General features: G+C 42.3%; 1 protein-coding gene across 1 annotated transcript in view; it reads left to right on the top strand.

Annotated features, from left to right (window-relative positions):
- The window catches only part of TOP1 (DNA topoisomerase I), an 82,232-nt gene that overhangs the window by 50,867 nt on the left and 18,001 nt on the right, over window positions 1–13,364 (top strand). Inside the window, exons 6-10 of the mRNA XM_024202020.3 lie at window positions 2,420–2,515; window positions 3,903–3,978; window positions 5,170–5,270; window positions 9,902–10,017; window positions 12,903–13,024. Of these exons, the coding sequence (XP_024057788.1) occupies window positions 2,420–2,515; window positions 3,903–3,978; window positions 5,170–5,270; window positions 9,902–10,017; window positions 12,903–13,024 (511 nt within the window). The remainder of the gene's footprint in view (window positions 1–2,419; window positions 2,516–3,902; window positions 3,979–5,169; window positions 5,271–9,901; window positions 10,018–12,902; window positions 13,025–13,364) is intronic.

Raw genomic sequence — 13,364 nt, 5'->3', positions numbered from 1 at the left:
GCACAGAGACTGGGTCAGGACGGGCTCTGCAGCTGCGCTGCCCCAGGAGCTCACAGCCCCGCCGCCCAGAGCATTGCGCCGGCGGTGGAGCGAGCTGAGGCTGCAGGGGAGGGGGGGACAGCAGGGGAGGGGCCAGAGGCTAGCCTCCCGGGCCAGGAGCTTGGGGGCCGGGCAAGACGGTCCCATGGGCCAGATGTGGCCCTTGGGCCATAGTTTGCCCACCTCTGGTTTAGACACAACAAATCCTGCATCTTGGCAGGGGGTTAGACTAGATGACCCTTGTGGTCCCTTTTAACACTATGATTCTAGTCAGACAATTGAGCACCGTCATGGTTTCACCGAATGTATGTGTGTTAGGCCTGGTCTACACTAAAAAGTTAGGTTGACCCAGCTATGTTGCTCAGGGGTGTGAAAAATCCACACTCCTGAGTACTGTAGTTAAGCTGACTTAATCCCTGGTGTAGATAGCACTGGGTGGATGGAAGAATTCTTCCATTAATCTAGCTGCCACCTCTCAGGGAGGTGGATTACCTACTCTGATGGGAGAACCCCTCCCGTCGGCAAAGGTAGTGTCTACACTAAAGCGCTCAGCAGCGCAGCTGCAGCTGTGCCACTGTCCTATTTCAAGTGCAAACAAGCCCTTAGCTGGGAACACTTGGCCCTCTCATACTAACGGAATTGGCTCAGCACAGGTTCCAACTGCAGCACTCTGTGTAACCAGTGCATCATTACCTCCTCATGCCAGTTCAAGACTTTTCCCAGACTCCCACTGTTGGTGACCCAAAACAGGCTAATAGGGAAGTAATTTATATTTCTCCCACTGAAATGTTCCATTGTCAAGCTCACTAGAAGTAAGTCACCTTCCAAAAAATCTAAACTACCCAAAATAAGATTTGGAGGATGGTGGGAAGCATTATGGCCTGGGCTACATCTTGGCGAGCTAGATGTGTGTTCTCAGGAACAATGTGATACCCTGTTTATTTCAATTTTGCATTGTCTGTCTCAAACTTCATTTCCTATTGTTGCCAAGTGCTTGGAGATGTTTCTGCATTAAGATTCCTTATATAAAGCAGACAACATTTTAATAATAGTGATGATGATAAAAAGCCACAGACCTCTACCTGCAGGAAGAATAAATTGTGCAGGGTAAACGAATACCTTTTTTCCCCTATGGTGATACTTTTCAAATGTCTGGAAGCTTAGGTCTTGGTTATAAGTAATGCCATAAAAATGGCTCCTCGTAACAGCACATATCTGTTCTCTGTCTTCTGAGTTACATCTGCCAGCACCACAGAACCTATACAGCTGTGAAAGAGCAAACTGGCCTGTTCTGCCTCCTCAACACAATTGCCAGCTAAATTAAGATTCCAGAATGTCTCTTTCTGAGGGTGATGTACAGTGCAGACTGCTACTTGATTTCTCTTTTCCCATTCCACCCAATAACAAAATCTGAGTGTTGACTTGGAAACTGAGCTAATTTGATACAGAAATCATTTGAGGGAACGTGAATAGGAATGCTCAAGATGTCGCTCTTCGAGTTGCTTACCTGACTAGAATTGCATTTAGGGTGGTGATTCAGAAATCATTAGATTTCTGATTCTTTTTGTAGCTTATTTGTTTTATAAAGATAAGTTAAATGCTTTTTACAAAAGCAAAGACTGAAATTTAAAAACAAGTTAATTAAAAGGACAATCTCTTTTAAAATAATGTCTTAAAATTATTTCTGCTGCTAGCATGATGGCACATTAAGACTGAAAATGTTACGCCTAATTTAATATTTATGCTGTCTATTTGAGAGTTGGGGGGAAGCATGCACATGTTGCGTTCTTGCAGCTTAGATATTGAAAATAGACTAATTAGTGTAACTTTTTGTTGATCATCTGTTTCATATCTAGTTCTCACAAATTTAGCGTAATGCTGCAAGGTTCCATTTGCAAATGCTGTTTTTAAAATCAAACTGTTTTCTTTTGAGATACTATTTTTAACAAAGACTCTGGACTTCTGTTACTTGATGATGTCCCTGTTTTGCAGCATAAATGCATAGACTTCAATAGTTTTTAAACAATACATTTGTAAATTTTTGGGAGCTGCACTCTGTTTACCTAAAATACAAGCCTCAGAGTAACCTAGAACCCCGACCTTAACATGTAAAATATTGCTGCATTCCTTGCATTGCTTTAGGCCTTTTGGATAGTGTCCGCAATTGTAGGGGAAATTGCGTAGTCCCAGACGATGTAAGGGGTGTAGCTCCCTACACTGGTGCAGGTGCTAGGAGAAATACAGGAACTTTGCACTCCCAAGACCAGCCGGCAGTGTCTCTTTACAGTTCACTTCTTACATTGAATCGGTTCTGTTTTCAAAAAACTATTTGACTCAGTGTTCTGTATTTAAACAAACAATCCTCTGCCTTTTTCCTTAGTCCGCCGCGTATTAAAGATGAACCTGATGAGGATGGCTATTATACATCTCCCAAGGAGGACTCCAAACCCCTAAAGAGACCTCGGGAGGAGGACGAGTAAGTAACTTGTGTACTGCGCCTGTGTGAAGAGAATGGTTTAGAGGGGTTTTGGGCCTTTCAGAATTAACAAGTTGGATGTGGGACTGGGGATCTGGGTCCAGATTTTTTTATTGGAAGATAGATTTGCTATGCTTAAGATCTACGAATGATTGAGGTGTATTTTTAGTATGGTACCCATGCTGCTCTTTTGAAAAAGTATCTTTCGGTGCACTCTGTCTCTAGGAGGAAAAGGCGCTGTTAAGCGTTGCAAAACTAATGAATACAAAATCAGAAGGCAGGCAGAGAAAAGGGACATGGGTATTAAGAATGTAAAACGTAAATCTGAGTAAGAGGGGCATAACCGTTCACTAAGTGGCTGCAGTAATTTCTGCTGTGCGGTGAAATGACTGCACAGGAGAAAAAAAGCTTTGTCAGCCCTAATTTTGCCTGCGCTGCTTGGCATGGATTCCCCTTTAAAAGGGTCTAAATATGTTGTGAGTTATCCCAATGATTTAATCAAAATGCACACGCAAGACCTACAGGCCATGTGAAGTCCCACAGTAAAATGGGCTTTTTGCAAAGCACAGCTGTATCTTAATGTGACCCTCTGAGTAAATCACTGCCATTGCTTATCACTGCTAGTGAGTTAAGGAACACAGTCATGCTTTCATACTTAGTAAATGACCATTACCACAGTCCCATTTTTCTTCTGTTACTGCATAGTATTTGTCAATTTCCAAAAGAGAGATGGATGTGACGTTAGAAGTTTTCTTCTGTATAGTCAGCCACTGCCTTCTGCTTGATGAGTTTTAGTGACCTTCCAATCCAGTGTCAGTTATGGAAGGATTATGACCTCACTAACACTATCGTGGCATTGTCGAACTAACTAGTACGCAAGAAGTGAGCTGATTGGAGTGATGTGACATCTGGATTGTTAGCAGTGACAAGGAAAAATGAGTAAGATGGGCTTTTTTCCCCCCCAAAAAATCTCTTGTAAAGTGTTCCAGTCTTTATCTAGCATTCTTCTCACTGGGTGGCCACTAATGCCTGTGAATTGGCTCCTTATCTTGGAAAACCCATGCACTTGGAGTTAGTGAAGTTCGCTAAATCTTTCCACATTCAGAGGATTGTTCACATCAGTTTCAGATTTGTAAAGATCATTTTAGGGGTCTATTGGCTGTATGGTGTGGGGCAGAGCTTCTGAATCCATTCCAGCAAAAAAGTGCTCTTCTTTCTTTAGGGGACCCCACTGTACGTTTCGGAGGATGGGGAGAATGAGCATGGGTGTCCATCCCAGAGGTGTTTGTGAATTTGCACATGTAGCCTTCATGCTTATATGTAAGTGCATACCAGGAAACGAAGTAGTGTTGTTGTTTTTTTGGTAACTGGTCTGTCTCTCTTACAGTGAAGATTATAAACCCAAAAAAATCAAAACAGAAGATATCAAGAAATCAAAGAAGAGGAAACAAGAGGAGGAAGAGGTAAATTGTGAGACAAAAGTTATAATTTCTTGATTTAAGAACGGAGTGCTTGTGGTATCTTGTAGAACAATGAAAGCTAATCTGTCTGATGCCCTGTTAGCCCAAATAGAAATTTAAAGGAGTGTTTCTACCCTTGAAATAAACTGGTCATTTTTAAGACTCATTCAAGAAGATAACTTTCTAAGGCCATGTCTACACTGTGGGGGACTATGCCGGTATAATCCTGTAGTGTACATACAGCCTAGAGTGACGTAAGGGGTTTTTCCATTGCTGTAGGAGCTTCACCTCCCAGAGCAACGGTAGCTAGGTCAACAGAAGTATTCTTCCATTGACCTATCTCTGTCTTCCCGGGGATTATGTTGGCATAGCAATGGTGCCCCTGGGGGCTAGATTTTTTTCACACCCCTGAACACCACAGCCATGTTGACTTAAATTGTAAGTGTAGATCAGATCTAATGCTCCCAGATTAATCCACATAGCACACCCCTCCTTCTGTACAGATGCATTTATCAATGGAAAAAGGAACTTTATTAACTTTTGGTATTGGCACAGATGATGTGATGCAGCTCAAAGGCAAAGAAGTTAGTCCAGGGTTTAGCTATAACAGTGTCAACGCAGCTGCCGAGTGCTTTTTAAAAGCCATTGTAGATCAGCCCTGAGGTCCTGTTCTGTTTGGAAAGGAAATCAAAGCTACTAAGATGACAAGAGATTTCAGCTACTTGGAGGGCAGGAACAGTGCTCCAGGATCCTAGTCTGCTGGCAAAGGGATGCTGGTGAAATGTATTTTGTGACCAGTCCCAATTGGTGTGCTTATCTCTTTAAGGCTTAATCTACACTTAAAAGCTATGCTGAAATAGCTGTACCAGCAGAAAAAACCCTAGTGTAGATGCAACTATGCCAGCAGAAAAGTGCTTTGAGCTGGTAGGGTTTATACCGGTTTGGTGTGCAAAATAAGCTATGTCAGCAAAATCACTCTTTTATGCCAGTATAACTATGTATACACTAGGGCTTTCGCCAGCACAGAAATGTCAGAAAAATTCACAGCCCTATCCGACATAGTTATACCTGTAAATTTTCTGGTGTAGACCTGGTCTAAGTAAGAGTCTTTCTATTTTAAAAATATCTTGTTGAATAAAACATAGCTGTGTTCTCATAATCCTTCTGCCTTTCCTCCTCGTCCTCCCTTTGTAGGACAACAAATCCAAGAAAACTAAGAGCAAAGATAAGAGAGCCCCTGAAGGAGACAACAAGAAAAAGAAGCAGAAGAAAGAGGAAGAGCAAAAGTGGAAATGGTAATATCTCTGTGATAAATTAACCTTTTGTCATTCTTTGCTTACCCTCAACTCATTATATCGTGCTCTGACTAGAGATTAAATAAACAGGGACCTGCAGATCCACTAGCTTTTACTGTTGTTAGCACATCATATCAAGGTTTGTGTTCTGAATATGTGGTTTAGTTTCCAAACATTTTTAAAATCTCATTTCAGAATACTCATTCTTTACATTAAAAAAAAAATCAGAAATTTGAGTTCTAAAATATTCATTTTTCAGCTTTTCTGGGCTGCCTTAAAATGATCTAGTTTCCTGCCTATCCTGGAGCAAGTGATCCAGAAGCTGATGGATCCATTCTCTTCCCTGCTGTAAAATAGAGGCTACCCAGAGTGATCAGACACTGCGGGTTTCCGCCATCATGAGGCAATATGAGAGCTCCTTGGTTTATTGACGATTTAGGTTTTTTTGTTATGTGCAGGTATATTAATTGGAGACTAAGCACTGTATCACTTCAAAGGCAAACTTGATCCTGGGACCTCCTTAAACTAGAAGCATACTGTTGAAATAATTTTGGCTTTCACCCCCGATTATTACAGTCTGATCTCAGCTGTGCAACCGTCTCCCTTCACAAAAGGGATCTTGCCTAAAGAACACATGAATGAAAGCTGATCAGAGAACACATTCTATTTGAGTTTTTAAAAGCATTTAAGATTTAATCTGTCCAATCTGGGAAGCATTTGAATGGGAAGCATTTTTTCCCTTGTGCAGAATCCAAAAAGTAACGTAACTGGTGTGACTGAAGTTCAGTTTTCACTGAATTGGCATTTAAAAATATAGATTTACAAATAAATGAGGATTCTCCAGTTTGAGTGCAAGAGGGAGAAAATGATCTGGCCCTGGGGTATGAGATGCACCTGTGTCACTCTCCCCTTGAAGAACTTGTCAGCTCGATGACTCAGCGGATGAATTTTTCTTTACGAGTGGTTTTGTACTGGCATCTCTAATACGATCCAGTGTTGTCCCCCAGAGTATGTGTAGGGTAATGAATATTCATGTATTCGAGGACTGGCCCTCATCACTCCCTACAGTTTAATACAGCTTGGCTTCAAATGCAAATATTTTTCCAGACTCCTGTCATCTCAGCACTTTGTTTGTTTGTAAGACCTTTGAGTGACTCAACTTAGGAGCTTCCTTCTACCTCTTCCCTTTGGGGGTTATTCTGTTGTTTTAGTAGGCCTCCTTGTTGGGAAACCCCTCTTAGTATTCACCTTGCATTCCTCAGTTTCACCCCATCATGCCTTGCATCTCCCTAAAATAACTCCTCTTCCTCGTAGTGTTTACAGCCTTCAAATATTTGACTCCAATTGTCATGATTTCAAATGCAACCCTGACCACCAAATGTCCTTGTATGTTTAGGTTTTACTCTTTCATCCTACATCTGTCATTTCAGCCCCTCCATAACATCCTGGTGCTCTTCTCTGAATTCCCTCCTAGCTTCCTGATCTCTTTCTGGTGCTCTGGCTTTCATCTATTTCAATTTTATTGTAACCATTAGTACATAAAGAATTGGTGATCCAGAAAAGGTCTCTTGCCCTAACAAGCCTCTCTTTTGGCTTTATCTCAAGCAAACCTTCCTGTTTTTTGTCTCTGTATCCTAATATTTAGTTCCCCCCTTTTATATCATAGTTGGTATCATCGGCAAGCCTTTATTGGAAGGCCACAGAACTTTCTCCTTGCCTGTCTTGGCAGCATAAGTCAAAGTTAGCTGTGTCAGAGCTCTGCAAATTGTGCTGACTGCTGAGCGAAACTGTATTTGAGTGCAAAACCCGGCCGTTAGTAACAATGTCCTTCTGCTGGTGTTCGCTTAGTCCATCTGCAGCTTTTTCTGAAAGGGGTTTCATCTCCATCTTGTAGCGCTCCAGCCTCATCTCTTCAAGGGATTTTATTTGTTCCATACCAGTCAGTTTTCTGAAGATCTGAATTCTTTGTGGTGTTTTCTCTAGTGCTTGCCTTCTTGAGCATCTTAATCCTCGTGATGATGGCAATGGCATCACCATTTTACAGCCAGGGAAACTGAGGCACAGAGGTGAAATGACTTGCCCAAGGTCACTCGGTTAGTGGCAGAGCTGCAGATAGAACCCAGCATGGAACGGCCTATTCCAAGGCACAGCCACTTTGCAGTCAGCTCAACTTCCGAACCGGAAGAGTGCCCCCACAAAACAATGAATCTAATCTCAACATCACTAGAGAGTAGGGCGGCTTCAGAGGTACAAAATCTCTACAAGGGAATGTCAGGAGAGTGTTGGTGAGGGGCTAGTGAGGCAAACAAACATTAAAAGGAATAGTAGCAAATCTGTCCTGAAGTATTGCAACAATAACAGCTAGGACTCCGTGTCTGTCACAGAGGTCGCAGAAGTTACGGATTCCATGACTTTCTACAATCTCCGTGATTTCTGCAGGGGCCAGTTTGGCTGACCCCAGGGCTGCCCTAGCAGCTGGCTCCGGGGCCAGCCATACCAGCCTCTGCTGGAGCAGCCCCAGGGACAGCCACACTGGCCACTGCTCTGGCAGCCCAGGCAGCAGTCCCCAGGCAGCCGGCCACAGCGGCCAAGGTCCCCTCTAAGATTTAATCACAGGTACAGGTCTTGGGCCGTGAATATTTGGTTATTGCTCGTGACCTGTCCATGACTTTACTAAAAATACCTGTGACTAAATCGTAGCCTTAATAATGGCAGATGATCTCCTTCCCTCTTCACCACCACATAGCCACTATGCAGGAGTCAACTTTTTCTCTGTGCTGGAGTGGACTTTTGAGTGATGGAAACTTCAGGTTAGAAATCGCCTACTACTGCAGGTTCGGATCTCAAAGTGGTCAGCTCAGCCTTTGTTCTTAGACGTGTGAAACATTGGCTATGTCTCCACTGCATAGCAATGCGGACTACATGGGGTGTGAATTGCAGTGCTCACCAAAGTGCTGCATTGTAACTGCCCCATGTGGAGACTGCTGGCTTGAACTAAGAGGTACCTAGTTCACATTAACATAGCCCTAGAGGGTTAAGTTGGCATGAACTAAAATTTACCTTTTAGTTCGTGCCACCAGCGTACACGAGCAAGGTCATGAAAGGAAGCCCTTAGTTTGTCGGTGTCTTTACTCTGAGGCTTATAACAACTGAGGTTCTGTCTGCTCTGCTTGGACACGGAGGAGCTCACTGCACATCTTGTAAAGGTAATGATGGGTCCAGGTTCTTTGACCAAAACCAGTATCATCCTATCATAGCAGTGTGCTATGTCCCAGTTGATTCCTGGTCTCTCTGGCTGTGACTGCATTTCAGCAGTGCCTATATGCAGATCAGTTAATAAGCACTTTGGGCTCCTTCAGAGAGAAGCCTTATTATATATTTATATGGTACCTGTCTCTTATACAGTGATCCTGTTATCTAATTAGGGCTGCAGCAACCAGCACTTATTTGTGCACAACATTTCCTGCGTTGCTGCCAGTACATGTATGTCTTCTCCTAGCTGATGGCTCACTCCAGCATGAAACTTGCTAGGAGGCTGGGGATACAGGAATCAGGAGCAGCATGGAGAAACCTGGCATTTTTTGTCCAAGTTGGCTGGGTGATTAAGAGATCGAATGCTGTGACAGGATAATAGTGTCCCCCTGCTGCATAAATGCTAAGATGAAATAGATTATTTTCTCAGCAGGAGATCCTGTGCCAGTGGTGTGTAACAATTACTTTATTGCCACTATAACAAAAGATCAGTGCAGATGTATGGAAGGAGTGTGGTGTGATGGTTTGAGCAAAAGACTGGGAAGCCAGGACTTGGGGCTCTTCAATTTGTTATTGGATATGTCATTGATTGACACCAGAAAAGTCTCTAAACCTTTCTGCCTCAGTTTCTCCAGCTGGAAAATAGTAATACCTACCTCAGGGTTATTATGGGACCTAGTTAATTATTGCAATAGGAGCCTTAGGGCACCTTTGTCCTTATCCTTTGTTTTGTGCTTGCCTTAGAGAACGTGTTCTCTTTATTATGCAAAAAAAAAAGGGGGGCAATGAACTCTAGCTGACAGAGAGGATTAATTAATTAATATTTCTTCTCCAAACACCTGGGTTTGCTTAGGTCACAAGTGAAAATCAGTTTCTCTTTATCATCTCTATCCTTAATGGGACATCTGTCCACATCAGAAAGTGATCGCATAATTTGCCGCTGTTGTCCATCTCTGTTCTGGAGAGATCTTGGACTGGAAGTTAGATGAGGGCTTCGTTAAACTGACAGTCTGCTGTAAAGAAGCCTGTACTTTACCTGGCATTCAGTCCTTTACGTTCTTAAGTACACATGCATGCATTTGTTTGGTGAAGAACGTAATTGGCTAGCCTCATCCCTGCTGCAACTCAGTTGAATATAACTCTGGCATAACAGCAGTGTGAATTTGGCCCAGAACATTAATTTGTCTCTGGAGCCTGTTCCATGCTTTTCAAAAAGATGGCAGTTGGTGTTCTAGGTTTTGCTTGTGTACTGCTCATTGTGAACTGTGAAGTGCAATGCAGTGATTGCTTACTGTTTTTATATACCACCCTTCCCATGTAGACACGGAAATGATGGCTGGAGGGTGAGTTTGTATCAGTTTGTTGGTCTGTTTTTAAAGGTGGGAGGAAGAGCGCTACCCTGAAGGCATTAAATGGAAATTCCTAGAGCACAAAGGTCCTGTGTTTGCTCCGCCATATGAACCCCTGCCTGAAAATGTCAAGTTCTACTATGATGGTAAGTTGTTAAGGGTTCACACTTACTGGGATAGAAGGTGGCATTCTTAATAGGAGGGGAGGGTTCTCTTGTGAAGTGGTGGAGTGAGGTGGTGGTCCAGTCTAATTATTTGCTGTATAAGCAAATTCCAGGGATCATAAAAAGAGGAATAAACTTTATAGAAACAGGAAACCTCTGTTAGAATCTATTTGGATTGAAATAAGCAGTGGTCACAAGGGTACACGTCACAGCTCACTTAGCGTGTGATAATGCTTTACACCATAAGTGTCAATGTCTGACCAATGCACCATGTACTAGTAGTTATTTTCATCATTGCTGGTCTTCCTTGGGCCCTCGTCCTTCTCATTCGATGTTAGGGTCTCTTTTTTATATATAGCTTTCTATACCGAGTTATTAATTTTTCCCATAACACCTGCTTGAAGTGATCAGAATAACAGGCGGAACTTATTTTAATATAAATGATGATTTGGTTCCTGCAGGTATGATCATATTAACCAGGGATTGGATTAAGTGAAAGGTACTTGAGTGGATGAAAATTGAATTTTTCACTCTAAAGGGGCATCTGTCTGTGAAATTGCTTCAGAAGCAGTGGGATGTTCCCATGAAACATTGTGGAAGTTTTAAACTTAGAAGTTGTGAGATTCTTTTTTATCAATAGCATGTTCAAACAAATGTCCAAGCCACCGCAAAGACCATCTCTAGGAAAATGCGGTGTCGACTTCACCCACAAGCTATTGTGAGAGATCTGCTCAGCATCCTACTGTCTGTGCTCAGGAGGCCTCGTCCAATTCAGAGATTACCCCAGAATAACTTCTAGACTTCAGTACTCCACACTTGGTCAACCGCTTGCCAGCCTCCTCTGAGTAGAGGAGTCAATCCCGTGACCAGTCCTGCTTTTGCAGCAGAATGCCCGCGTCCATCTGACAGGGTGTCCATAATTACTGCGGTGCTTTTGCTAGAGCTCCCAGTCACTTGCATCACCAGACTCCTGTAAAGGAGCTGTGGATGCCAAAGTAGCCTGTTAGTTGCTCTTGTTTTTTAAGCTGAGTTACTAACATTCAGGGCTCTCGATAAATTCCATAGTACTGAAGTTATAGTCCCATCACAGGACGACTGCTCAAGTCTTTGAAAGAAGGGAAAGTGAGGGATGAAATTCAATCCAAGCAAGTTTCTGCAGTTCTGCTTACAAAATAACAACTAAGGCCAGTGGTTACTCTGTGCCAACTGTAGGCAACTTTTGAGCCATTTTAATGGCATTTAACCCCCAAAACATCTTACCAGCTTATCACTTGCACCTTTTTCAACTGGTTTAGCAGCTTTATCCCTTTTTCCTTTGCAACCCTCTGTTTTGCTGCTTCCTGCTAGAAGTACACAAACAATGTATGTTTATGTTACAATTAAACTAACAGCAATCCTGTTGGTAGCTTAGTTTCTAGTGTGATGTTTTCAATCATCTTTGGCCTAAGTGAGCCTTCCTTTGCTATGTTTTGTTGACTTAAGTTCTTTAGACTGGGCAGATAGTTCCCTCACTTTAATTTTTGCATATAATGTAAATTTTTCACTTGGTGAATCAAGAGGACTACATTTTACTTTCCCAGTAGTTTATTAAACCATTAACAGTAGCAGTTCTGGCATTGACTTTTGTGAGGTAAAAGAGTCAATTAAAAAACCACTGATGTGGACTCTTCAACAAGCTATTGGGATTTAAAATATTCCTCACTATTAGCTGTATCCATGAGATGCATGCAAAATATTTCTCTGAGAGTGCTGGAGCATAATGTGATGTCAAGAATGAGATCTGGGACTGAAGAGGCATGCTCAATAGAAAAGGTAGACCTTGAATGTGCACCTCTGATGCAGCAATTTCTGCTCCCTCGCTCTCAAAAGATCTCTTCTTCACAGTGATTTCACTTTGAGGAAAGGCTCTATTGCGATCCTGCAACCAAGCTGAACTATGATCTCACCGATCACTGAAAGAACTAAATGTGACTATATTTTGAGTCTGAGGAGTTGGAGACATTGGAGTGTGTTCCCATGATACCTGAATCTCTCATTCCATTGGTTGGTGGAGTTCGCACATACTTACCTTCCTGTGGGAGGGGAGAAGTGTGTTTTGGCACCACTTACTACCATATTTGTGGGTGTCACTGGTGTGTGCTTTGGCAGAGATTTGCCTCTGTTCCTGGCTAGAAATAGTTGCTTATTCGTAGACAGCAAGTTGACATGTTTTAAACTGTGTGTGTGAGGGGAATAGGAAAGCTAAATGATACTTTGTCTCCTGGTTTAGTAAAGATGATGAGAGGCAGAAGATGGAATTGAATAAAAGCCAATATGGCTCCCTTGTCTCCTTCACTTTGTGCACCAACATCACTACTCTCAGCAGGGATATATATGTGTACCTCTGGTCATGGTGACTCTTGATTAATGGTTTGCTGCAGGAGTTGTTTTTCCTTCCTACGCTATATATCTTACATGCCTATCGGACATCAGATTGGTTGATAGTTAATTTTTTTTATTTTATTTTTTTAATATTTAGATTCCAGGGGAAATTTCCTGATCATATTATAACTATTTTAATGCAAGTCAAATTTTAGGCCTCAATAGTCTGATCATTCTTCTCTACTCCCTTTGCATCCCATACTTAGTGTCAGGGGACACTAGTTTGTGGTGCCATATGGCACACTGAACAAAACCTCACTAAAATACAAGGGCAAACCATATACTTGGCTAATCTGGCTGTGTATTGTACGTCCACAGAGGTCCACCATTGAGTGGAAGGGTTTCCGGATCTCTTGAAACATCAAGGTGCAAAAAGCAGAATGGTTTAGGGGCTGAACATCTTCAGCTGACTTTTATTTTTATTTTTTTAACCTCCTCTCTCATAGGTAAAGTAATGAAGCTGAGTCCCAAAGCAGAAGAAGTTGCTACATTCTTTGCAAAAATGCTTGATCATGAGTACACTACAAAGGATATCTTCAGGAAAAACTTTTTTAAAGACTGGCGAAAGGTACGGATCCCTGGACTGGGATGACAGCCTACATGGCCATTTTCTCCTGAGTGTTAGAGAGAGAGAATGGGGCTACTCTGACTCAGTGCACAAAATGCTAATGCAAGGCAGAGAGCAAAGGGCCGCCTCAGATGTTAGCATTGAAAGTTCCTGTTTATTCTGTAGTTTTCCAGGAAGGGCCTCCTGGTAAATATTTCTTAAATGAACAAGGGTGGACCTTTTGCAAGTCATACTTGCGTGTGATGTGACATGGTAGGTATGGCTGAGCTGATCATTACGTTTTTATCGATGACCTGGAAGAAAATGTAAAATCAGCAACCTGCCAAAGTTGCAGATGACA

Source organism: Terrapene carolina, unplaced genomic scaffold, assembly GCF_002925995.2.
Source record: "Terrapene carolina triunguis isolate 2854851 unplaced genomic scaffold, T_m_triunguis-2.0 Scaffold233, whole genome shotgun sequence".
In the NCBI taxonomy this organism is placed as follows: domain Eukaryota; kingdom Metazoa; phylum Chordata; order Testudines; family Emydidae; genus Terrapene; species Terrapene triunguis.
Note: the sequence above shows the minus strand (reverse complement) of the source record. Positions and strands in the feature narration are given on the sequence as shown.